The sequence below is a fragment of the Urocampus carinirostris genome, chromosome 15 (assembly GCF_059441175.1).
Source record: "Urocampus carinirostris isolate Australia breed hairy pipefish chromosome 15, RoL_Ucar_1.0, whole genome shotgun sequence".
Taxonomy (NCBI): domain Eukaryota; kingdom Metazoa; phylum Chordata; class Actinopteri; order Syngnathiformes; family Syngnathidae; genus Urocampus; species Urocampus carinirostris.
Genome location: NC_142363.1, coordinates 31709657 through 31734139, shown reverse-complemented (window position 1 = coordinate 31734139; position 24483 = coordinate 31709657). Strand labels below are relative to the sequence as shown.

The 24483-nt window shown below is 39.9% G+C and overlaps 2 protein-coding genes across 4 annotated transcripts in view; both read left to right on the top strand.

The window, feature by feature from the left end:
• Window positions 1-7436, top strand: part of larp1b (La ribonucleoprotein 1B) — a 32051-nt gene extending 24615 nt beyond the window's left edge. For 2 of the 3 annotated variants that reach the window (XM_088354234.1, XM_088354236.1), the window contains 8 exons: window positions 488-602; window positions 671-840; window positions 3105-3211; window positions 3280-3440; window positions 3520-3664; window positions 4054-4163; window positions 4230-4357; window positions 6401-7436. In XM_088354234.1, coding sequence (XP_088210360.1) covers window positions 488-602; window positions 671-840; window positions 3105-3211; window positions 3280-3440; window positions 3520-3664; window positions 4054-4163; window positions 4230-4357; window positions 6401-6598 — 1134 coding nt within the window. In that variant the 3' untranslated portion in view covers window positions 6599-7436. The remainder of the gene's footprint in view (window positions 1-487; window positions 603-670; window positions 841-3104; window positions 3212-3279; window positions 3441-3519; window positions 3665-4053; window positions 4164-4229; window positions 4358-6400) is intronic. The other variant, XM_088354235.1, reaches the window with a different exon arrangement.
• A 2870-nt stretch (window positions 7437-10306) lies between these two features.
• On the top strand, window positions 10307-20881 carry pgrmc2 (progesterone receptor membrane component 2). Its single transcript, XM_088354570.1, has 3 exons — window positions 10307-10702; window positions 18115-18270; window positions 19876-20881. Exons 1-3 carry the CDS (start codon window positions 10348-10350, stop codon window positions 19980-19982), a joined length of 618 nt encoding a protein of 205 aa, XP_088210696.1. The 5' UTR covers window positions 10307-10347; the 3' UTR covers window positions 19983-20881.
• The last annotated feature ends 3602 nt before the right edge of the window (window positions 20882-24483 follow it).

The following is a 24483-nucleotide window of genomic DNA, read 5'->3' as shown; positions in this document are numbered from 1 at the left end:
GTCATATTCTATCACCTAATTCCGTTGGTCTGATTTTAATTAGTGAAGAACACATGAAGAATAACAACATAAATAATGTAGCTGCCGCAAGCAATACTGGCCTGTACCTTCCCAGAAAGACCAAATTTAGTCTGCCATTAATCACCCAGAGAGGCCCTGACCTGATTTCGGGAAGAGCATACTGCACATTTGTCCAATTATGTCATTGTTGTCGTTTATAATCCTGTGGCTGTGTTGCTAGGTTTGCCGCACACCAGCTCGAAATGTTCTCTGTCAGCTAGGTTATTACAATTCATGACTTAATTGTTTTTTTTTAATGGACACGTGGGAATGGTCACTCCTGAACACACAGACCAGAAGGTCACTTTGTTCACTGATGTGTAACGTTCAAAGTCCCTTACACATCTGTTATGTGCCACACACCAACCGTGTTATTTCTTATCAGGCTTTTACAGTCTAAAAACAAGGTATCCCTTCTCGTCTTCAGCAGGAAGCGGAGAACTTCAAGAAGCTGAGCGTCATCAGCCAGGATGAGTTCGACACCCTCACGCCCAAAGTGGAAGTGGACCCCAATCAGGAAGTGCCGACACTGCCGGCAGCAGGTGAGTGCAAAGCACTCTGGGTGAACATCCAACGCGGGGAATTCATAGTCAATGTTGCACATTTCCAGTGCCCAGCGAGACTGAAATGGCTCGCTCTCTGCCGAAAACGGTGCCAGAATCACCCAGTGACCACCAACCTAGGACCCCAAGGACACCTCGCACCCCAGGGCGCCAGGACCCCAACAAGGCGCCGCGCTTTTACCCAGTGATGAAGGATAGCGGGGCTTTGGATGGGCAGGTGAGGTGGACAGAATTTGTAGTTTGCACTGTGAGAATCAAAAATTAGATTTCAGGTTATCACCTTTGACAATAGTTTTAGTCCCACGGGTATTAAAGCCCAGCTCGAGCTCCACAAATGAACCTGATTTGAGGGACAAAAGAAATCCAGAATTTGCATATTTCATTTTTGATGGACGGAGGAGGAAGAAAGTGTGATTTGGTCGTCAAGTGCACGTCGCATACGCCACTACTGTCCGACACAAAAGTAGTGGCGGAAAGGGAGGGGGCCGAGGAGCACGCCGGCCATTTTGGACACAGAGTAGCAGGGGTACTAGCACGTTGCATACGCGCCACAAGCGAGCATGTTGCTATGCAAAACTTCAACGAAGAAAAGGAAACGCAGAACATATTCAAGTAGAGGATTTTTTTCTAAAAAGCAGCAAGGGAGAAGCCCACCCCAAATGAATGATTGACATTTGAGGCCTGACTTGAAATTGGGTTTACCTCTAGTTTTAATATTATCTTTGATCAGCTCAAAAGTTGGCTACTGACATTAGTGCTAAAACAGTGTACACCTTTAATGGTAAATGGTATGCATTTATATAGCGCTTTTCAAGTCAATGAAGACCCCCCCAAAGTGCTTTACAATGTACTTCACACTTACCCATTCTCACACACACTCACACACCAATAGCGGCCGTGCAGCCATGCAAGGTGCCTACCATCTCTGGAAGAAACGGTCTCTGAGCTGAATTGTCCTTGTTTTAAAGGGATAGTGTGTATTTTTTGCCAACTAAATGTGGCTGTATCGTGTCGTAAAACCAAAAACGAATGTTACAAAGCACAAGGAAGAATGCAAACTACGCGGACGCGAAGTGACCAAAAAAGCACAAAAAAGTCCATACTTTTGGGTTTTTGAGAGTTATTCCATTCACACACACTCACACACCAATAGGGAGCCGGCCATGCAAGGCGCCCACCTGCTTATTGGGGGCATTAGGGATTCTGTCTTGCCCAAGGACACTTGGACATATTACACGGAGAAGCCGGGAATTGAACCTGCAACCTCTTGATGCCAAGACGAGCGCTCTACCTCCTGAGCTAATGCTTCTTCAATTCAATGTGTTCATTTGAAAAAGGTTGCACAGTATAAAAAATGTGCATACTTCGGAGCAAATATAATTTTCTGTGTCTGCTGTGGGCCACTGAAATGTGGTCAATAGGCCACAAATGCCCCTGGGCCATAGTTTGATCGCCTCTGCGCAAAACAGGATTTCCTGAAATTCCGGTTACGAGTCCATAAAGGGACGTTGTGTATTTTTAAGGCGGTAAAAAACACTAACAATATTGACTTGAATAATAAGCGAAACAATCCATACATATTTGTAAAAACATGCATTTTGTAATAATTAAATCCTTTTTAAAAACAATTTTTACATAGCCTGAGGGCCACCTCGAGGGAGCTGACATGATTGTCGCCCTCTTACTGCTAAGTGTACCTCCAAAATCTATTCCACCCTGGTCATCCTGGAAGGGGGATTGCCACTTGTGAGGCCCCTTCTCAAGTTTTTTTTTCCTCACGCTGTGGTTTTGAGTTTTCCTTGCCCGCATGTTGGTTTAAGATCAGGCAATGGTGTAATTGTAATCCTGTGCAGTCCTTTGAGACATTTTTTGTGATTAAGGGCTATATAAATAAATGTGACTAGACTTGACAAAACCTTGAAGAAAAATGTCAGGTTTGGTCTCTTTGAGTCTCTGTAGTTTGTATTCTTCCTCGTCCTTTGTAGCACTTTTCGGGTCCACTACAAATTACAGAAAAAGTCTAGTGGTCAAATATTACAGTGTGTGGGGTCTAAAATAGACCACTGAAGCTTAGGAGAGCTATAAATTGGCTAACGGTAGAAAAATATCAGGCAAAGACTTACTGCTCAAGCCGGGATGCAAGCAGAGAGGATAAGCAACTGGCTCTTTCCATACTCTCTTACTCACTCTTGGTCACCCATCCTTGGTGTTTTATTGAAATCACAAGACATGGAAAAGTACTGGTATGTTGAGACAAAAGACTACCACTCTGGAAAAGTACCAACACCTTTAAACAACGACAAGAAGACTAGGAGACACCAAAAGGAACATCAAACTGATTAGAGATTCACACCTTGAGCAAATACGTTTAAGACTACTTTACACAGTGTCCCTTTGAAATCTAACGTTACATTTCATAGAAAAAAATAAATGTCCAAGTTGGACTAGCAGTGTTCCTGATGATTTACCCTTCTCCTTCAGATGCCCAGGAAGAAAAAGACCCGGCACAGTTCCAATCCCCCACAGGAGGCCCACATCGGTTGGGTGATGGACTCACGGGAGCACCGGCCACGATCTGCCTCTATCAGGTATAGCATACGGTTCGAGGGTCTTTTTTTTCTGAAATGGACTCAAAGTCGTTCTCTGGCTCTCGTAGCAGTTCCAATGCATCGCCTTCGGAGGGCGCTCCGCTGACGGGAAGTTACGGTTGCACGCCGCAGTCGTTGCCCAAGTTCTGGCATCCATCGCACGAGCTGCTGCGGGATAATGGATTCACGCAACAGGGCTACCATAAGTATCGACGACGATGCCTGAATGGTACCAGGAACAGAACTAGATGAGATCCAGTGTTTTGCATTCTCTCTTCAGTGACACCGCAATTAATTTTTTTGTTTAGAGCGTAAGCGACTCGGGGTTGGCCAATCCCAAGAGATGAACACCATGTTCCGGTTCTGGTCCTTCTTCTTGAGAGACAACTTCAACAGGAAGATGTATGAGGAGTTTAAACAATATGCACTAGAGGACGCCAAAGAAAACTACAGGTGAGAACGCATACGATTTTTGTCCATTTATTGATACTGACCAGGGTTTGTATGGATGCTTGAAATCCTTGAAAGTAATTGAATTTTAATGTATGGAGAGAGATTTGTCTCAAAAACAAATATGTTGGCGATTTGCTATGAATCCAAAAATCATGTCTTGATAAATGCACTTGCAAGATCAAAAATTGCATATGTAGGTCGCTGATGTGTTATTGACTCTGCAAAATACATGATTCAGATTGGATTTTTTCTTTGAACGGTAGTGGAAGAGTGGGAAAACTTACTGTAAAAGTCCTCAAAAGTGCTTGAATTTGGCCACAAAGGAGGTATAAGAACCCTGACTGACTCATCCTGGACTTTGACACAGTGGTTGTGCCCCCTGTTGGCAGATACGGCCTTGAATGCCTGTTCAGGTACTACAGCTATGGCCTGGAGAAGAGGTTCCGCTTGGACCTGTTCAAAGACTTTCAGGAAGAGACTTTAAGGGACTTCGACAGAGGTAACAGATCTCTTCTTACTTTAGCTCTTCGCTTGTTGTCAATAAATGACACGCTTTGCCCTGAAGGTCAGCTGTATGGACTGGAAAAGTTCTGGGCCTTCCTGAAGTACTCCAAGATGAAGAATCAGACCATTGACCCTAAACTTCAGGAACACCTCTTGAAGTTCAAGAACCTGGAAGACTTTAGGGTGGTGGTGAGTAATAATAACAGTCTGAGGTTGTAATCTGCATGTTTTTATGAGGCTGGAGACCAGTATAGTCCCGTAAAAGCTCACTGGATAATAATTAGACTAGGGGTCACCATATATATAATATATATCATCTCATCTCATCAGCCGTACCGCTTATCCTCATTAGGGTCGCGGGGGGGGCTGGAGCCCATCCCAGCCATCTCCGGGCACTGGGCAGCGGACACCCTGAACTGGTTGCCAGCCAATCGCAGGGCACACAGGGACAGACAACTCATTCGCTCATTCACACCTAGGGACAATTTGGACCGGCCAATTCACCTGAAATGCATGTTTTTGGATTGTGGGAGGAAACCGGAGTGCCCGGAGGAAACCCACGCAAGCACGGGGAGAACATACAAACTCCGCACAGGATGTCTGGAGCTGGATTTGAACCCACGACAGGTTCCCATGACATGAACTGTGCCGCACAAGCGCTAACCATATATATATATATATAAAATCACACACACACATATTCCTTGCCCTCATGTAGGTTTTAGATCAGGGGATGGTGTAATAATGGTCTGTAGAATAATATGTGGTCTGTGCAGTCCTTTTGGGACTCTTTGTGATAAAGGGCTAGACAAATAAACTTGACTTGACATTTATTTATTATGGACCATGCAAAAAAAGCAAAGTTTCCCAGTGGTAAATTTTAATGGGGAGAACTTCATGCAACTGAAAATGTAATCTACATATTACTGTTATTTTTACCCAACACTTAAATGGGGAAAGATGTGTCTAAAAATAAAATATATTTGTGATTTACTCAAGATTTAAAAATGATGTTTCGATAAACGCAGCAGATTTCTTCTTTTAATGGTACTGGATAAGCTGGAAAATTGTTTTTAAAAGTCCTTCAAAAGTGCTTGAATTTGGCCGTGAAAATCTGTACGAAACCTGTTGATATACAATAAAAACAATAAAGGTCCTAACCAGTGTTCCCTCTAAACTGCGCGCGTGCGCAATCGCGCACTGCCTGCACATTTTCAGTGCACAAGAAAATCTATCCAGCGCAATGTTCCCTCTAAACTTGGTGTGTGAGTTTTTCGAGAAGCGGCTTCTTCGGCTCGGCTCACTAAAAGGAACCGGCTCTTTCGGGTCCTAAACGGCTCTTCAGGTTGTTTTTGCTTCTTTAATCCCAACATGCCCAAATATGATGTAAAATTATGCACAAAATGACTTAAAGGAATGGGGAAATAGAACAAAAAAGAAAAAAATACCAAAATGAAAAAGTAGTGTAAAGCTGAGAACAAAAAAACAAAAGGAAGAGAAAAAAGAAGGAAAAAATCAGAAAAAAAGCCAGAAAAAAAGAAAAGAAAGAAAGAAACAAAGGAAAAAAGTAAATAGAGAATAAAAAGGAAAAGTAACAGCTAGGAAAAAATCAACACAATGAGATTTTTTTAAAAGGGATTAAAAAAAAGAAAAAAAAAGAAAAAGTTTGTGTTTCATTCAAATAATTTCCAATGATACCAAGTCAATCTTGTTGCCAACATTGTACTTCCACTAAAAAAATGTGATTAAATACAGTTGTGTATCGTGCAACCGACTAAATAAGCCCCCAAAAATGTTAGTAGTATGCGACCAAAGATACCAGGAAAAAAAGAAATGAAAATCTTGTGAAAGAATTGTTGTAAAAACAAACGACGTTTGTAGGCCGTACAACCTTTGCAATAATACATTAGTCAATTCATTCTATTCATTTTGCATTGCCGGAAACTCAGCAAAATGTAACGTGATGTCAAGTTTTGGACATGTTTGATAATGACTCAGTTGCCAGACTTGGGATTGCCGTTGCTCACTGTTGTTTCAAGCGTTGCTCACCGACTTTATGTGAACGCTCAGACCCGTGGAAAATTACAGGGAACATTGGTCCTAACACAGACCCTTGAGGGACTCCACAGCTAATGCTCATAAGACTTGAATTGCGGTCACCAATCCGGAGATCTTTTTGAGATAAGATGTAAGACCGCATGATAAAACGTGACCCCCCCCTTGTGTCTGCAGCCCCCGATGGGAGAGGAAGGAGGTCGAAGGAGTCGCCACTCGTCCTCGGCGGGGGACGAGGGCCGCCGCCGCCACCATCCCTCCCACCCTACCTCAAAAACGGCGCCGGCTTCCTCCAAAGCGCCGCAACACAAAGACGGAGAAGCGCCGAAGAAAAAAGCCGACGAGTCCAAAGCAGCAAAGAAGAACGCCGAATAATTACGGACTGGAGGATAGCGAGCGTTTCTCGGGCCGAGGTTGTTTTTTTTTTGTTTTTTTTTGCGGCGCTCGACTCAAAAGCCCGCCGTCTGGATTCTACGCAAACGTTTACAACGTCAGATGCATTCCGTGCATTTCGATCCTCACTTTTGCCAAACTCGACCGATCGTCACCCGATCCGAAAACTGCCAAGGCGGCCGCTTTCCCGTGCCTTAACCTTCTCCGCCCCGTCTTAAAATCTTCCTTTTTAACACCGTCTTTGAATGTCCGATCAGATGAAAAGGAAATAGATCCGCGTTTTTAATTGTGACAATCAAGTCCACGCTTTGAATTCAAATCCATTCGACGCCACGGCAAGCTTTCGAAAATTCATTTTAACCTAATTTATTCTTTTATTTTCCTCATTATCGACTTGATTCATGGTGTTGTCACGGGTTGTTTTCTTCTCGCTTCGTTTTGATTAATTTCTGCTGGAATGATGGGTTTGAGCTAGCCGACGTAAAGAGAACCTAAAGTATTTTTTTTTTTTGTGCGCAAAGTTTACTTGACATGATGCTTTTTGGTGCTTTTAGAGCACTTAAACTGCTTTATTCTCATTATCGCTTCAATTGACTTATAATGGAAGTTTTAGAGTTGAATGAAAAGAAAAATGTAAATACTATAAAAAAAAAAATCTTTTGGCTATTCCGTTCTTATTTTTTTGATTTTTAGGAAAATGATTGGTAGTGTGTTTTTTGGAGTGTGTTTGGGGGATAAAGTAATGCATGTTAATATCCTGAATTTTACTGTAAAGTACTCAAAAAAAAAATATTAAATAAAAATGGATTGTATACGTTCATTGTGTTGAGCTCTTCTACATTTTTGTGTGTACATATTGGTGTGTGAGTGTGTGTGTGAATGGGTAAGTGTGAAGCACATTGTAAAGCGCTTGGGGAGGTCTTCATTGACTTGAAAAGCGCTATAGAAATGCGGACCATTTAGCATCTTGATTATCCTCAAAACGTTTGGAGGCCGACTCCCTATTGGTGTGTGAGTGTGTGTGTGTGAATGGGTAAGTGTGAAGCAAATTGTAAAGCGCTTTGGGAGGTCTTCATTGACTTGAAAAGCGCTATAGAAATGCAGACCATTTAGCATCTTGATTATCCTCAAAACGTTTGGAGGCCGACTCCCTATTGGTGTGCAAGTGTGTGTGTGAATGGATAAGTGCGAAGCACATTGTAAAGCGCTTTGGGCCGTCTTCATTGACTTGAAAAGCGCTATAGAAATGCAGACCATTTACCATTTTGCAATGTTTGTTAACAACTGTAGTAGACACTCAAAATGATGTGAGAAGACATCAATGGACTTTAAACTTGCATCGAGGACAGGAGAAAGGCTTTCAGATAAGAGAATTCCCTCCCGTCTTTGAGCCCTCTGAGAACCATCTTTTTATATAATCTTCAAGGTTACAAAAACAGATCAGCCCTAAAGGGTGTGGATATCAAAGAACAGCAACCTGATTGGCTGATAGCGGTAATGATGTGATGGTCAAAACAATTAATCCAAAAAATATTTTAAAAACATCACTCACCGAGTTGTTGTTTTTTTCTTGCCAAGTGAAATTGGAAATAAAATAAATACAACTAAGTATATTAGAGATGTTTGAGTACTGATACCAAGTATTATGAAATGTCTTGGTGCATCAGTAAATTTTTGCAGATTATTTTCCAGAGAACCCTCGCTACAACGCAGTTCACTTTTCAGTCTCGCTTCTAAACTGATTTCTTTTTACTTCTTTCTCATTAATTAAACACTCTTATTTTTTTCTACCTGTGCATAGTTTAATAGGTGGTTGGTAGGATCCCTTAACCACTATGGTGGTAGAGGCACCATTTCCTGTGGTGTGTCTTGGGCAAGTACAGCCCGGGAGCGCCCATCCCTCTGCAGGCCATCATTTGTTTCCACCCAATCTCGAATAGGTACTCGTATGTAAAAAGATTGCCAAAAATGGAGACAAAGGGGTTTGTTTTCTTTGGTTTTAACATCCATCAATCCATCCATTATCTGCACCGCTTATCCTCAGTAGGGTCGCGGGGGTGCTGGAGCCCATCCCAGCTGTCTTCAGTGGACACCCTGAACTGGTTGCCAGCCAGTCGCACGGCACACAGAGACAGACGACTCACTCGTTCATTCACACCTAGGGACAATTTGGACCCGCCAATTAACCTAACATGCATGTTTTTGGAATGTGGTAGGAAACCGGAGTGCCCGGAGAAAACCCACGCAAGCACGGGGAGAACATGCAAACTCCACACAGGAGGTTCGATCTCATGACCTCAGAACTGTGCCGCACACGCGCTAACCACTGCGCGGCCGTGCTGCCCTGGTTTTAACATATAATATTTAATTGTACTGAATAATAACAAAATAAAAGCATTTCTACTTTATGGATTTCGCACAACATGTTTTTTTTTCTAAAGTAACCCCCGCAAAAAATGAGGGTTGGCCATATTAATGGTATTGGTATACATCAAGAATAATAGAAGTCAAGATAAAGGTTTAAAAGCTTAAAATAAAACATTTTTACTGTGCTTTCCAGCATTGCTTCAATGAGAGACACTACACCATTTTTGCATTTTGCAATCGTTTCCTTCGTGAATTTGTTTGTTTCCCATTTTTCCTTTCCCTTATCACTAACATCCTTGAAAACCATTAAGATTGGCGGAAAAAGGAAATAAAACCAACAAATACTCTATAAAATGAGATGTGGTCTCTCTTAAACACGCTGATTGACTGATCACGTAGAAGAGATTGATCATTATCGCCATCTACTGTTAAGGGGAGTGTAAGTGATCCTCCGATTTTTCTTCTTAGCATTATTTTGCTAAGGGCAATGGGCAACACGGCGGTGCAGTGGTTAGCGCAGTGGTTAGCGCATGTGCGGCACAGTTCTAAGGTCTTGGGAACCTCCTGTGTGGGTTCAAATCCAGCTACCGGACTTCCTGTGCGGAGTTTGTATGTTCTCCCCGTGCTTGCGTGGGTTTCCTCCGGGCACTACGGGTTCCTCCCACATCTCAAAGACATGCATTTCAGGTGGATTGGCTGGTCCAAATTGTCCCTAGGTGTGAATGAGCGAGCGAGTTGTCTGCCCTGCGATTGGCTGGCAACCAGTTCAGGGTGTCCCTTGCCCACTGACCGATGATTGCTGGGATGGGCTCCAGCACCCCCGTGACCCTACTGAGGATAAGCAGAAAGACCCACAACCCACTGAAAACAGACCTGCGACCCACTTTTCCCACGCACTAGTTGAGAAACACCAGTATAAAGGACTTCAAGATATTAATTCCTAAAAACATCCCTACATATATATATATATATTTTTTTTTTAAGTTCTGCTTCTAAAAAGTATTTTGAAAACTCATTATTTTGGCACTACGGGTGCCAAATGAGGACACAAATCAGGAGACAGTCGAAGTGGGCGGGTGACGTGCTGCCTTCATGTATTCTTCGTAAAATAGGAAAAGTGTGCTGCCAAAATTCGTCTAGTCACCAAATAGTTAAATGAGTTTATGTTAACTTCAATAGTTTAAAAAAAAAAGATATTTTAGATGTGATTTTGATCTGAATTTTAGTATGGGGATTATTTGGGGGGGATATAAAAGACACGTCAAAGTTATGTAAGATTCACGGTCTCCCGATTCGTCACAAATTTTCCTGATAAACGCGAACGCACCACGAACCCAGGGGCGGGTAGACGCTAACCGAGCAGTATGGCGGACGATGGAGACAGCCCGACCGCTCCGCTCGATACCGGCGGCGGCCAAGACGCAGCGGAGGAGTCCGGCCTCGAAGGAGGTCTCGGTCTCGGCGGCATGTTACTAAACGTCGCCGTCCTACTGGCTGTGGTGGCGGCTTGCGTGGCGTTGTACCGCCGCTGGGCTAGGCGGCTCGACGCAGGCGGCGCGGCCCTAGGCGACGAGGCCTCGGCGCTACCTAAGATGAGGCGGCGAGACTTGACGTTGGAACAGCTCAGCGAGTACGACGGGCTCCAGAACCCTCGGATCCTCATGGCCGTTAACATGAAGGTTTTCGACGTGACCAGCGGGAAGAAGTTCTACGGGAAAGGTGCCCGGGCGTTTTTTTTTTACAGAATATCGCGCCTCCATGTCCTCAAACAGACAATTTGGCGTAAAGTAGTTTAGTGAATTGCGAGCTAGCTCCTTTTTTCGCGGGGGAGCTTTTGTCTTTTTTAAATGGGGTTAGCTTGATGCTAACTGGTTAGCAAGAGCACTTAGTTAATTTTACGTTCTAAAGTGGTCTAAATGTTGATAATGGTGCGTGATAAAGAGAAAAATGTTTGTTTACGTGGCATCAATTAGGCGCAAAGTAGTTACGTGAATTGCAGGTCGGCCATTATTGTTTTCTAAGCGGGGGGGTGTCTTTGTTTTGAATATTACATAAATGCTAAACGGTTAGCATAATAGTACGACATTTATGACGGTTTGTGTCTTTTAAAGCAACTCTTAAACCCAGATAATATCGCTTTTGCGTGGTAAAGTGTCCAACGAATCCGGCTTTCGTCAATTTCTTAGGTTTTCTTTTGACAGGTGTGTGTGTTGGTGTCATAATGATTACTTTCTACGTAATCAACGTAAGTGTTTTGATACTTCTGCACGTTTCACATCAAAGCACACGTTGAAATCGCACGTTTAATGAGTGCACGCCGTTCACTAGGGTTGGGTAGGGTTACTTTAACTTGATTACTTTCAACTACTTTTGGATTACTCCAATACCAAATATGCTAATATGAGACAAAAGAAACTAAATATGAATATAAAAAGTTTTGTGCAGGCTTGGGGAGTTACGGAACACATGGAACGGCAAAAATGATGATGGCAAGCTGTTTGGATTGATTTTCATTTTCTTTCTGTCGCATTTGATGTTAGTTTTGCCAGAGATCAAAGCCAGGAGAGAAAGCTTACCACGTGTTGTGAGTCATCATTTTATTCATATTTAGTTTCTTTTGTCTTTTACTAGCATATTTGGTATTGGAGTCATCCAAAAGGAATTGAAAGTAATCAAGTTAAAGTAACCCTACCCAACCCTGTACTCAGGGGTGTCAAACTCATTTTAGTTCGGGACCACGTGGTTGACAAACAGTCCTCACCGGCAGGGTTGGGTAAGGTTACTTTAACTGGATTACTTTCAATTACTTTTGGATGACTCCAATACCAAATATGCTAGTAAAAGACAAAAGAAACTAAATATGAATAAAATGATGACTCACAACACGTGGTAAGCTTTCTCTCCTGGCTTTGATCTCTGGCAAAACTAACATCAAATGCGACAGAAAGAAAATGAAAATCAATCCAAACAGCTTGCCATCATCATTTTTGCCGTTCCATGTGTTCCGTAACTCCCCAAGCCTGCACAAAACTTTTTATATTCATATTTAGTTTCTTTTGTGCAGGTTTGGGGAGTAACGGAACACATGGAACTCAGGGGTGTCAAACTCATTTTAGTTCGGGACCACGTGGCTGATTAACAGTCTTCACCGGCAGGGTTGGGTAGGGTTACTTTAACTGGATTACTTTCAATAACTTTTGGATGACTCCAATACCAAATATGCTAATAAAAGACAAAAGAAACTAAATATGAATAAAATGTCTCAATTTAGTGCAGGCTTGGGGAGTAACGGAATACATGGAACGGCAAAAATGATGTTGGCAAGCCGTTTGAATTGATTTTCATTTTGTTTCTGTCGCATTTTATGTTTGTTTTGCCGGAGATCAAAGCCAGGAGAGAAAGCTTACCACGTGTTGTGAGTCATCATTTGATTCCTATTTAGTTTCTTTTGTCTTTTATTAGCATATTTGGTATTGGAGTAATCCAAAAGTCATTGAAAGTAATCAAGTTAAAGTAACCCTACCCAACCCTGCGGTTCACGTGGTAACAGATAAGTCAAAGGCGCCATATTCGAGTGGGAATGCTAACGTTAGCTTGTTCAGTGCGCAAACGTATTTGCTTAAAGGGGCAGTGTGGAGTGTTTGGCCTCTCGATATGGCTGTGTTGCGTAGTGCAAATGCAAACGAGTGCGAAAAATCACAGGGAAGATTGAAAACTATGGAGACTTAGTGATCAAACTGCACCATTTTATTTATTTTGCCCAGCCTTTCGCAAGGTTTTTGGTTTTTCGGGTACCCGTAGAAGCAAGATGGTGGACCTTTTGTTGTATACACGCTCCCCCTCGCTGAGCCTCATGTTATGTAAAAAAAATAGCAACATCTTGACCTACTTTGTAGTACTTTGAAGTACTTTGATAGGATAGTTATTTAAATATATTTTTTTGTTTAAAGTCATTTTTTAATTTTATTTCTATACCACTATGAGGTGCTTAATAATACACACAGTCCCTTTAAAGGAGCTTGAGGTCTTTGCATCTTGAAATTGAATCATCCAACTCAAAAAGTAGTTCTAATGAAGGTAATGTTTTCGTCCGAACTTGGTTAAAGCTTTAACTCTTGAGTGAAGACCCCAATAGTTTATTGAACCTAGAACGCTTTAACTCAAGTGTGGATGTTATCAGCTAGAGTGGCAGTTAATGCTCTAAATTTCAAATGAAAGCAGCTTTAAGAGACTTCAATATTGAAAGTAGTTTTAAAGCTTTAACTCGGGGTTCACTAACGTGGTACCTGCAGGACCCAGAACTTGAAGAACAACCCTTGAGTTAACGCTTTAACATTGCCAAACTTCAAAATAGTTATACGTTTTTACTCAGAATTTTCTGTTTCTTTTTTTTTTGGTTTGAACAAACTTATTGACACTAATAACAGAAAATAATCATGACAATCTCAACAGCAATTAAGCACATTCACAATATTATATTTCAATATGACGTTTTTAACAGCAAACACAATGTGAGGTTTGAACAACCCTTCTCGAAATTTAGTTTCTACCTTAACTGTGAGTTAAAGCTTTAATTTTTGAGTTGAAGCAGTTTCAAGAGACCTGTTCAAAAAGCTTAAGCGTCAAGTCATGTTTATTTGTGACACCCTTTATCACAAGGAGTCTCAAAGGGCTGCACAGACTATTGCAAACTACGGACAATTATGACACCACCCCCTGATCTAAAACCTACATGAGGGTAAGGAAAAACTCTAACCTCAACATAAAATAAATGGAGAAACCTTGAGATGGGACCGCACATGAGGTAATCTCCCCTCCAGGATGACCAGGCTGCAACAGATTTTGCAATAACAATTAACTTTAGACTACTATCGGCTCTCTTAAATCTTGTTGCAAAAATAACACACCGATCAAAAGTTAAAGCTTTCACCCTAACTCTGGGTTACAGCTTTAACTTTTGAGTAAGTTTATGAGATCTCAATATTTAAAGAAGCTTTAAGGTTTTAACTCAAAAGTAAATCTTTTCACTTTACCTCTAAGTTAAGGTTTTAATTTACGAGTTAAAGCAGCTTTAAGAGACATCAATATTTGAAAAGAAGCTTTAAAGCTTTAACTCAAGACTCAAACAAGCCTTCTCTCTTTAATCGCATTGCCCAAAATACACATTAAAAATAATCGAAACTTTAAAGCTTTCACTTTTGAGTTAAGGCAGTTTGATAGACCTCAAAAGTTCAAAAGAAGCTTTAACTTTAATTTGGCAGACTATTTACATCTTCGAATGCCTCATCACAATTTACAGGGGGGGGGGACACATCAAAAGTAGTCCTGTTCAAAATGTATTTCTGAACTCTTGAGTTAAAGCTTTAACTACCGTGTTAATGCAGCTTACAATACCTCAATTGTTAAACATGCTTTAAAGCTTTGACTCTACGGCGGGGGGCTTTACATCTTGGAATGGCAATTCATAACTTGCTGGGAAAAAATATTTGAGAAAGTAGTCTTATCGGAGTTAAAGCTTAAACCTTAATTCAGTTAAAGCTTTAACTCTTAAAGGTAAGGCACCTAACCTCAACCGTTAAAGAAGATTTAAATTAAGAATGAATATTTTCACCTAAACTGTTTGATTTCACTTTAAATGTTGAGTTAAAGCTTCACTTGATGATTTAAAGCGGCTCTAAGAGACTTCAAAATTTCAAAGTAGCTTTTACCCTAACGCTGAGTTAAAGCTTTAACTCTTTTGTTAAGACAGTTTTCAAGACTTCAATAAAGTATGTATGTTTTTTCGCCTTTATGCTTAGTGAAAGCTTTAATTTAGGAGTTGAAGCTTGAAGAGATCTCTCTATATTTGAAGTATCTTTTAAAGCTTTTAACTCGATATTGATATTGTCTTTTTTTTTTTTATCTTGTTGCCAAGACGCAAGAATAAAAAAACTCCTCACAGCGCATTCCGGTACTGGAATGCGAGTTGAACGTCTCACAATTCTTTTAGCACTTTATGTACCTTCACTCCATAGCTACAAATTCCTGTTATTTTATCCTAATAACTGCATCACTAACAAATACTAGTTGTCATTTTTAATCTTTGAACCGCAGCGAGATTAATGAAGGTTATCTCTTCGGAACGAGAGTGCCCGTTGAAAAGCCCGTCAGCAAATGTTTATCTTCACACTTTCAGCACATCTAATCTTTACGCTGATAGCGACACGCACTCTTCACTGCTAGTATGCATGTCGTATGCGTGTGTCTTTTATGTTTGATGTGTGTGTACGTACTCTGTTTCTGCGGTAGAACACGACATTCATTTGCACAGAGGTGGAGATCGCAAAGTCAAATTGCCGAAATGCAGGGAATATAAATCTACGGTAATTAAGTAATGCGTTCCACTCACAATCAATTATCCCCGGTCGACTATTGCTGAGAGCGAAATCTGGCAAAATGCTTTTTTTAATGGTACGGGCCACTGTAGTATGCCATTGTGGCCCACCTAAAATCAACTGCACTGTCTAGGTAGCATTCCATTGTCCCCAGGCGACTATTGTCAAGAGAAAATTTGTGTCGTGGCGGCTTTTTTCCCTGTTCTACTCAGCATTTACCTACTGTATGTCTCAAGTGAGTACACCCCTTACATTTTTGCAGATATTTCATTATAATGTTTATTAAAACATAGCTGAAGAAACATCTCTTTGACACAATGAGAAAAAAAGTTTGTCGACAAAGGCCATGGTTTACTGGAAAAATATATTTTGGTGTGATGAGATTAGGATTAATTGATTTGGCTCAGATGGTGTGAAGCATGTGTAGCAGCAACCAGGTGAGGAGTACAAACATGTTTGTGTCGTGCTAAAGTCAAGCATGGGGTTGGGAATGTCATGGTTTGGGGCTGCATAATTGCAACTGGAGCTGGGGAGTTGCATTTCCTTGAGGAAACCTGAACTCAAGCGTGTACTGTGAAATAAAGCAGAGAATGATCCCCTCCCAAACCCAATGGAACATCTTTGGCGCATCCTGAAGCGGAAGGTAGAGAAGCACAAGATCTTGAATATCCCCCAGCTCAGTCATGTTGTCATGGAGGTGTGGCAGAGCATTCCTGTGGCAATTTGTGAGGCTCTGGTGAAATTCATGGCCAGGAAGATTAAAGTGGTTTTGCAAAACATTGAGGCCACACAAAATGCTGAACTTCAGGAACTTTAACTTAAAAGTGTACTCATTTTTGACACGGATTACTTTGACACATGTCAAAGCGGTTTCTTCAGCGTTGTTCAATTAAACATGATAAAATCTCTTCAGAGATGTGAGGAGGGTACTCACTTTTGTGGCATACTGTATAATGAACAGCACTTGTGCGGCAGTGATCCATTATCCACGGTCAGCGGTTGTTTAGCCCAAAGAATTTCTGGATTTTCTTGATGCCGAGACAAACCCAAGCAGGTGCAGATGAGTAAAAATGACAAGTCTTCCTTAAGTAAACCTGCATTCTATATGACTTATTAGCAGACATGAAACATGGAGCCGTTTCGTCATAACACTGATACTGCAAAGTTTAAAGTTTTTGGCTACACAAAAAAGGGTGTTGTTAAAGTTCTATGGCAGGGATGGGGTTGGTATGGGTGCTTTAAATCCTCGAAAGTGCTTGAATTATAATGTAATGTTTTACAAGGATTGAAAAGTACTTGAATTTTGGGTGAAATCCCTTTAAATGCTTGAAATTGTTGCCATGTTTCTCAACAAGTCAGCTTAAAAATTATGCTGACATTGCTCTCTGGTGGCCTCGCTTTGCCATTGCATTTCTTGTTACTTCAGGATTAAAGGCTGCTGGTATTAGTTTGTATGTCTTTGTTCCGTGAAATTTCATCGCCCCCTATGGGTCGAGGACTGGTGGATGGTTCACCTAAATAGGGCACTATCAATTGTAGGGGCAGGACGATATGCTTTGGTCACGATTCGATTGTATCACAATACTAAGGCGCGGCTCTCGATAATTGCCATTCTGCAATTATTGCGTTTCAATATAATTGATGATTCTTATTTATTTTTTTGTCCTAAACAACGAGCAAAAAAACGGGGACCTAATATATTATTTGGCTTTCAATTTGAAATTTAAAACTTTCTATGGAAATAATACAAAAAGACTAGTACAGTTATATTTCAATGCAAATATACTACAACAGAAACCCTACACAAATATAAATATAGTAATAATACGAAAACACTAAAAAAAATTCTACAAAATTACTTGTGAAGTACTAAAATACTACTACAAGTAAATACTTCTCCAGAAATACAACCAAAATACCACTGCCATAATACTTTAATACAAAAATACTACTACATAAATAAACGGAAATACTTCTAAATAAAGCTCCAGTAATATTACGAAAATACGCTAGAAATACTAAAGCAATACTACCAGTAAATACTTAAAAATACTTCTACATAAATACAACCAAAATACTACAAAAGAAACATTACAACAGAAATACTACTAAATACAGTTACAGTAATATTACAAAAATACTAAAGAAATACTGTTATGTAAATACTACAGAAATACTAAAAAATACTACCATGGAAATATGAAGTCACAAAAATTTATTCCGGACAGTAGGGTCGACTTTAAAATTGCTCAAAATAAAATCGCGATATGGACATGAATCAATTTATTTATTGTCCCACCCCAATGATTCGCGCAAGGATTGCGTATCGATTATGGGCCATGCAAAAAATTTAAAATGGCGCTACCTATTACATCATTTTTACTCAATACCTATATGGGGAGAGAGCTGAAAATCACGTCTTGATAAATGCACACACAAAATTAAAAATGGAATGTGTAAATCCCAGATATATTTGTGGCGCTGCAAAATTCATGGTTCACACCGGATTTCTTCTTTTAACGTTATTGGAAAATTATCATTGAAAGTCTTTAACAAAGGCTTGAATTTGTTTGTGCAAAAAAAAAGTGCACGGACATTGTAAGGAACATGCTGTAATGGGAAGCTGAAAAAACTAGGTGGGAACGCCGTATCCCAGGGAGTCTTTGTACTTTAATCCGAAAAACACCCCAAAATACCTATTGGCGGCTCATGCTTTTACCCCAGCTTCACCCAGATTTCCCTTCTTTTCCACCACAGAGGGTCCCTACGGGATCTTTGCGGGTCGCGACGCCTCCCGAGGCCTGGCCACTTTCCGCCTGGACAAAGACGCCCTCAAAGACGAGTACGACGACCTGTCGGACCTCAGCGCCGTAGAGATGGAGAGCGTCCGAGAGTGGGAAATGCAGTTCATGGGTAATCTCTTCACAATCGCTGCCTTTTCCGCACTGCGAGGCGGATGATATGGCAAACCCCCAGAAAAGTCTTGTGTGTTGCATTTTTCATATAGACTGCCCACTAAACTATAAGGCGCATGGAATTAAAACTGCAGTATGAGTTATGGTGGCATAAATTATAGTTTATTTCAAGTCAGGTCTTGTTTATTTGTGACGCCCTCTAATCACAAAGAGTCGCAAAGGGCTGCACAGACCACAGATTATTGCAAACTACAGACACCATCCCCTGATCTAAAACCTACATGAGGGCAAGGAAAAACTCAAAAAACCTCAACATGAGGAAAATGAAGAAACCTTGAAGGGACCACACATGTGGTAATCCCCCTTTCAGGATGACCAGGCAGAGAACATAAATTAACATTACGAATTCTAGTTTCACGAACAAATTTCATTCATTTGCTCCTAAATAGTTACTGTGCTGTCCTTAATCCAAAGTATCCCTTTTTATGCCAGCTAGACGGTTGGTGAACAACTTGCAACACTTAAAAAAGATTCGCACTGCCTTATGCTGTAAAAAATCGGTGATTTTCTTTTAGTTAACAAAAAGAGGGCACTCCCAAGACTACATGTTTCTCAGAGGCAGAACAGTGGCTTTACACTGGCACAAACAGTTGGGCATTAAACTTGACATATGACCTGCTCTGTTGAAATGAGTTGTAACATTCTGTTCTGATGTAAAAGGAGAAAAACTCATGAATTTTTCGCTATTTTGACAGATAAGACGTTCGAAAAAACAATTGCTCCGAGTTTAATAGTTCACATAAATAGGAAAAAGTAACAAAAATGGCGATTAAGGTTCAATATTTCAGATTTCATAAAAACAAAATGAATATGATTTAAATAACTATGTGCTAAAAATGTCTTTCAGTCTGATCTTAGTTCTTGATTTATATGCTGAAATTTAAACTTTAAACTTTCCTTTAACAGTAAAACCTTTTGTATGACATCACACCAAAAAAGAAAACTGATTTTCTTCCTGTTTGTGATTAAAAAAAAAATTGAATGGAAGGCCTTAGTTCAAACGACCCTATGTTCAAAATAGCTCATCATAAAGCTTTGACTATTCTATCATTTAAAAGCTTTCTTATACCCTCCAATGATACAAAAAACCCAAATTTGATATTTGCCTCACTTTGAATCATTTTGGGAAATCAGGTCATAAATCTATGATTAAGCGTACACGATTAATAAAAATTGTATTGGATGAAAAGCTCTCAAATAATTGACAGAGCCCTGAAAATCGATAAAGACAAAACAACTGATTGCATTTTGGTTAATATAAGAACCCCTTTCCTCATTGGTTGAAATTTAACACGTATGTTTGTACTGTTAACCACAAGATGGCACTGGAAATCCACTATATATGTTTCTCAAAGGCAGAACAGTTACCATATTATTTAATGTTCTGCTATATAAGGTGCAATGGATTAAAAGGCTCACTTTGAAATTTCTGGCCAATTTAGGGCTTTTAGATGTGCATTAAAATATCAGAAACTACTGTGGCATTTTCTTTTTTTTCTACATAAATAAAACGACCTTTTTTTTCCCCTCTCTGGTGATTCAGAGAAGTACGACTATGTGGGCCGGTTGCTGAAGCCCGGGGACGAGCCGTCTGAATACACGGACGAGGAGGACATCAAAGACATCAAAGAGCACCCCAAACACGACTGACTGCTTCCTTACACCCCCTTCCCCTTTTACCTATTCACCTTCTTCCCAACCCTCGAATCCTCTTGGACAGCTCCCTCCTCTCCTTCTGGACGGGCATCGGGAAGACTTGTTCTTTTTACTCACATCTGCACCCGCTTGTGACCTGTCAATCAAGATGTCTGTCCATCAATCATCCCCCTCCTTCAGGCTCCGATGCGGCAGTACCAAAGGTGCGAGGCAGGGCGGCGCTCTTTCCTCGCCGATGTCCGATATGGTAGGAAAAGCGGGTTTGTTTTTGGTTCGGCGGGGGTGTTATTCGATTCTTTCGGATTAGAAAGGGGGGTGGGGGGGGATAAAGGGATAATTGATTGGCGCTCCCAATCAATGGAGTTGTTTACAAGCCGGCTAAAAGTATGTAGACCACCCCTCGCCAAATCGGTCTAATGGTCCCCATTTGCGGAAGAACCGAACGGTCCAAGCATCAGTCGTGCCTTATTTGCTTTGTCGTGAAAAAAAGTCTCCTCTCCCACACAGAAAGGCACATGCAACTCACTCCCAATTTGTAAATAATTAGCGCTTCAGATTCAAGTCAGTCAGTGTTACTGCCGTTGTCATCTAGTTCTTTTTTCCTTAGTCCCTCTCCTCTCCCCCTCCCACATTTACTTTCTACGTGTGTTAGTTCGGGGTAATGTTGCAGACGGTGTACATAAACAATATCCATGTTTTTTTTTTTTTTTTCTTCGGCAAGCATGTGCGACACGACCGTGCGTTGGGCCCTTTAGCCACCGTGTTACGTATTTAACGTCGGCTGATTGTGTGCGTGTGTGCGAAAGTTGGTGTAAATGAGTGTGTGTGTGTGTTTGCGTGCCGGGCAGGAAGGGATTTGTCCATGCAAAATAAATGGTTTGGTTAAGAATTGATTCTTTGTCTGTTTTATTTTCCGTGCAAGAAAAACAACGATCGAATTTTTTGTGACCGTATTTTCCGGATTATAAGTCGCTCCGGCGTAGGGCTACAACAACGATTTGACAAAAGATTATTCAAAGCGGCGGCAACTCATAACCTCATCGATTCGTCGTGCCGTGCAATTTGAGACTCTAGGCACGTTAATCAAAGCAAATAAGTGGATCTCGTAATGATGTTGTAATACCACTTTTGTACGACAGAGGGCGCCCTGGCAGTTTTCTATAAGTATCTTTTTCTTTAATTTTATTATTGCATCATAACGAACAAAATTGGCATGAAACAGTCAACACTACATTAACAAGGGAACAGAAAGTGCTGCAGAAGTACCAAGAACAATTTTTAGAAATAAATGAACAAAATAAATGAAATGAAAAAAAAAATATGAATTAATCCCAAAACAAGGGGCAGCTTTTTAAGCATATGGTATATTGGCAAATTGGGAATTTTGATCACATTTAACAAAATGAAATAAAAATCCATTGCCAAGTTTTAAAAGGGGTTTCCATGTTTCCTATTTTCTACTCCACATGAAAATGTAATTTATTCCGTTTCCTTTGTTTTTGTTTTGTGTGATGCGTCTAAATGTAATATGATCTTTGCATAAGGTGGTAGGAAAAGAGTTTCTAAGACATTTGCAGATGTATAACATACATTTCTATGTATTTTTGTTTGTTCTTATCCGTCAAACATTTGTTTTTTCTTCATTGTTTTATTTTTTTTTAAATCCGATTAATTGTAAGAATAATCCACCGATTAGTAACACAATTGTTAGGCGTAGCCCTACTCTGGAATATAAGTCACATTAGCCAAAAATATGCATAATTAAAAAGAAAAACCTATACAAGTCGCATTTAGTGGGGACATTTTTTTTGATTAAATCAAAAACATGTCATCTGGAAAGGCTATTTAAAATGAAACAACCGGCTGAATAAGTTTGTAAGGGTTATGAACATAACATCATTGACATGCTTGCTCATTCCATTAATGGTTAAACATATTTAGTTTTTATAAATTCCCGGTGTTGTGTGTTAATAATTTCACAGATAAGTCTCACCCCAGGTCAAACTATGAAATTAAACTTATGAACAAATATGCTAATACAGAAATATATGAATTTCAAATATACAAATTGCCACTTGATGAGTTCATGGTATTTAAATACTTCAAAACTCCACTCGATGGCGGTATTGACTAAGTATTGCAGTAAGCCAGGGGGTGGCAATCCACAAGGTTGAGCCATCATGGAACAAAAATCAATCCTGTTTCACAAATAAAATTCAAACTTTGTGGTGTTTGAGAAGATAGGTTTTTGCCTGAACTACTTCCCATAATGCCTCACTTTTAATTCCGTTCAGAATCTCATGGGCTTCGTAAAGATTTTGCTAGTTGGCGATACATTATTGTATTTTTTTCACATGAGGGGCCACAACTATTACTATCACCCCCCAAAAAATGTACAAAACACTAATGTACGTTAAATAACCAACAGCACATCCAGCAGCAGCTCACATCATGTTTTATTTAAAACACTTTTTTTCCTTTTGCGATTGGTCAATATGCATTTTTTTCCATGGATTCTGTGTTTACTTTAAATTTGACTGGAGAGGAATGGGAGCCACCATGCTGTACTTGCCAAGACACACCACAGGAAAAGGTGCCCCACGTCCTGTGTGGTTAAGGAATCCAATCAACCAACTTAAACCCTCCAAAACCTGTATTTTGTCTTCTTTTTTCCTAGGTTTTTACTTATTCCTGCTGTTTTTCCCTTTTAATTTTTCCCTCATCCATTTTTCTTTGGGTGGGCAGAGCATATCTGTGGTTGGACACTGCCCACCCCTGGCCCCTTCTGGTAATGCCCCTGCGGCAAAATTTATAGTGTCACAAGTAAAAAAAAAAAAAAAAAAAAAGTAGACAAATGTTTGGCTTGGCAATTTAAAATATTTCCGAGTAAACTACACAATGGTTCTTTTAACAATTAGATGCCTACATGCGAATACAGACATGAATATAAGATGAACGAAATGGCACTCGATGACTTCCTGGTTTACACGGGTGTGACAGGATTTTGAATACTTCAAAACGCCACTAGGTGGCGGTATTGACTCTATATAGGTGTTGCACTAAGCCAGGGTTGGTACCCCAAAAAATGTTTGGCGATGCAAAAAAAATTTAAATACTTTATACAAGCCTTATAAGGAAGGCAACACATACAGTGTAATAAATATATTGGAAAATGTAAAAAAAAAAAAAAAAAAGGTTTTATCATAGTTTCCCATTATCAAATATTTTGGAAATAGCATCAGCGCGCCACTAGGGAGAGCCACATGTGGCTCCAGAGCCGCCTGTTGCTGACCACCACACTAAACGATCAATATTTTCACATCACCAATTTTTTTTTTCCATTTGCAAAAAAAGGTTTAATTTCTCTAAATTATGTACATTTTATTCCGAAACATTTTACCAAAATTGACAATTGTAATTTGCTAAATGTTACAAAAAAGAGAAAAAAAACTAGAGTAATTATATTGACTCTCATTCCTTGCATAGGTGCCTTACTAAGCAAATTGATGTTCGATTTAAAAACCGTATAAAACATTTTAGTTTATTAAAATCTGAATATCGATGTAAAATATATCAATACATCACTAGAAATGAACATTTCCGGTGAATTACATGATTGTTTTCTCTTAATGAGGTAAATTTGATTTGTTAAGAAATATCAAACTGAGAATGCGATTTTTTTAGAAGGAAAATATTTCAAATGAAGACAAAAGTAATTTAACTTTGTTTTCGTTTCTTCCACCGCCACTAGGTGGTAGCATCGACTCCCGTGTAAGCAAATTAATGATAAAATTGATTTAAATTGTTTCGAATTTTTAGCTTCATTTTGTTTGATACAAGGACTATGGTATTTTTATGTGAAAATACACGAATTAAGTTTTACGGGTTAATATCACAACCCATAACTACATTTCTTTGAGGTAAATTCGTGAATTTATTGAAAAATACTTCGCATGAATTTCCAATCAGCAAAATATTTCAAAGATGAAACAAGTACCGGAAATTATATAGGATTTTATCCCACCACCACCGCTAGGTGGCAGTAAGTGGTATTTATATACATATATCACTTTAAATCACTGAAGACGTTCTGCTGTACACTGTGCTTCACACCCATTCACACACACACACACACCGATATCAGCCATGCCCAAGGAGTGGCTAACCCGAAGACACTTCGACATTTTTGTTGGAGGAGCTGGGAATCGAACCTCGAGCTCTCGGTCCCAAGACGAGCGCCTCCTACGGTATTGATAATGTTATTGCTTTTATACTATATATTACTAATACTATATACTTTTCATATAATCAACAGTTAACACGCGGAGCGATGTTCAAGTCAATAACATGAGGATTTTTCTCAAAATGAGGTAAATTTGTTCGAATTCTCGAATGTACTCGTTAGCTAGCTACGCAAAAATGTGGATTTTCAATTAGCATAATACTTGAAATAACGACAAAACGATTGAAATTAGGTATATTTATCCACCTAGAT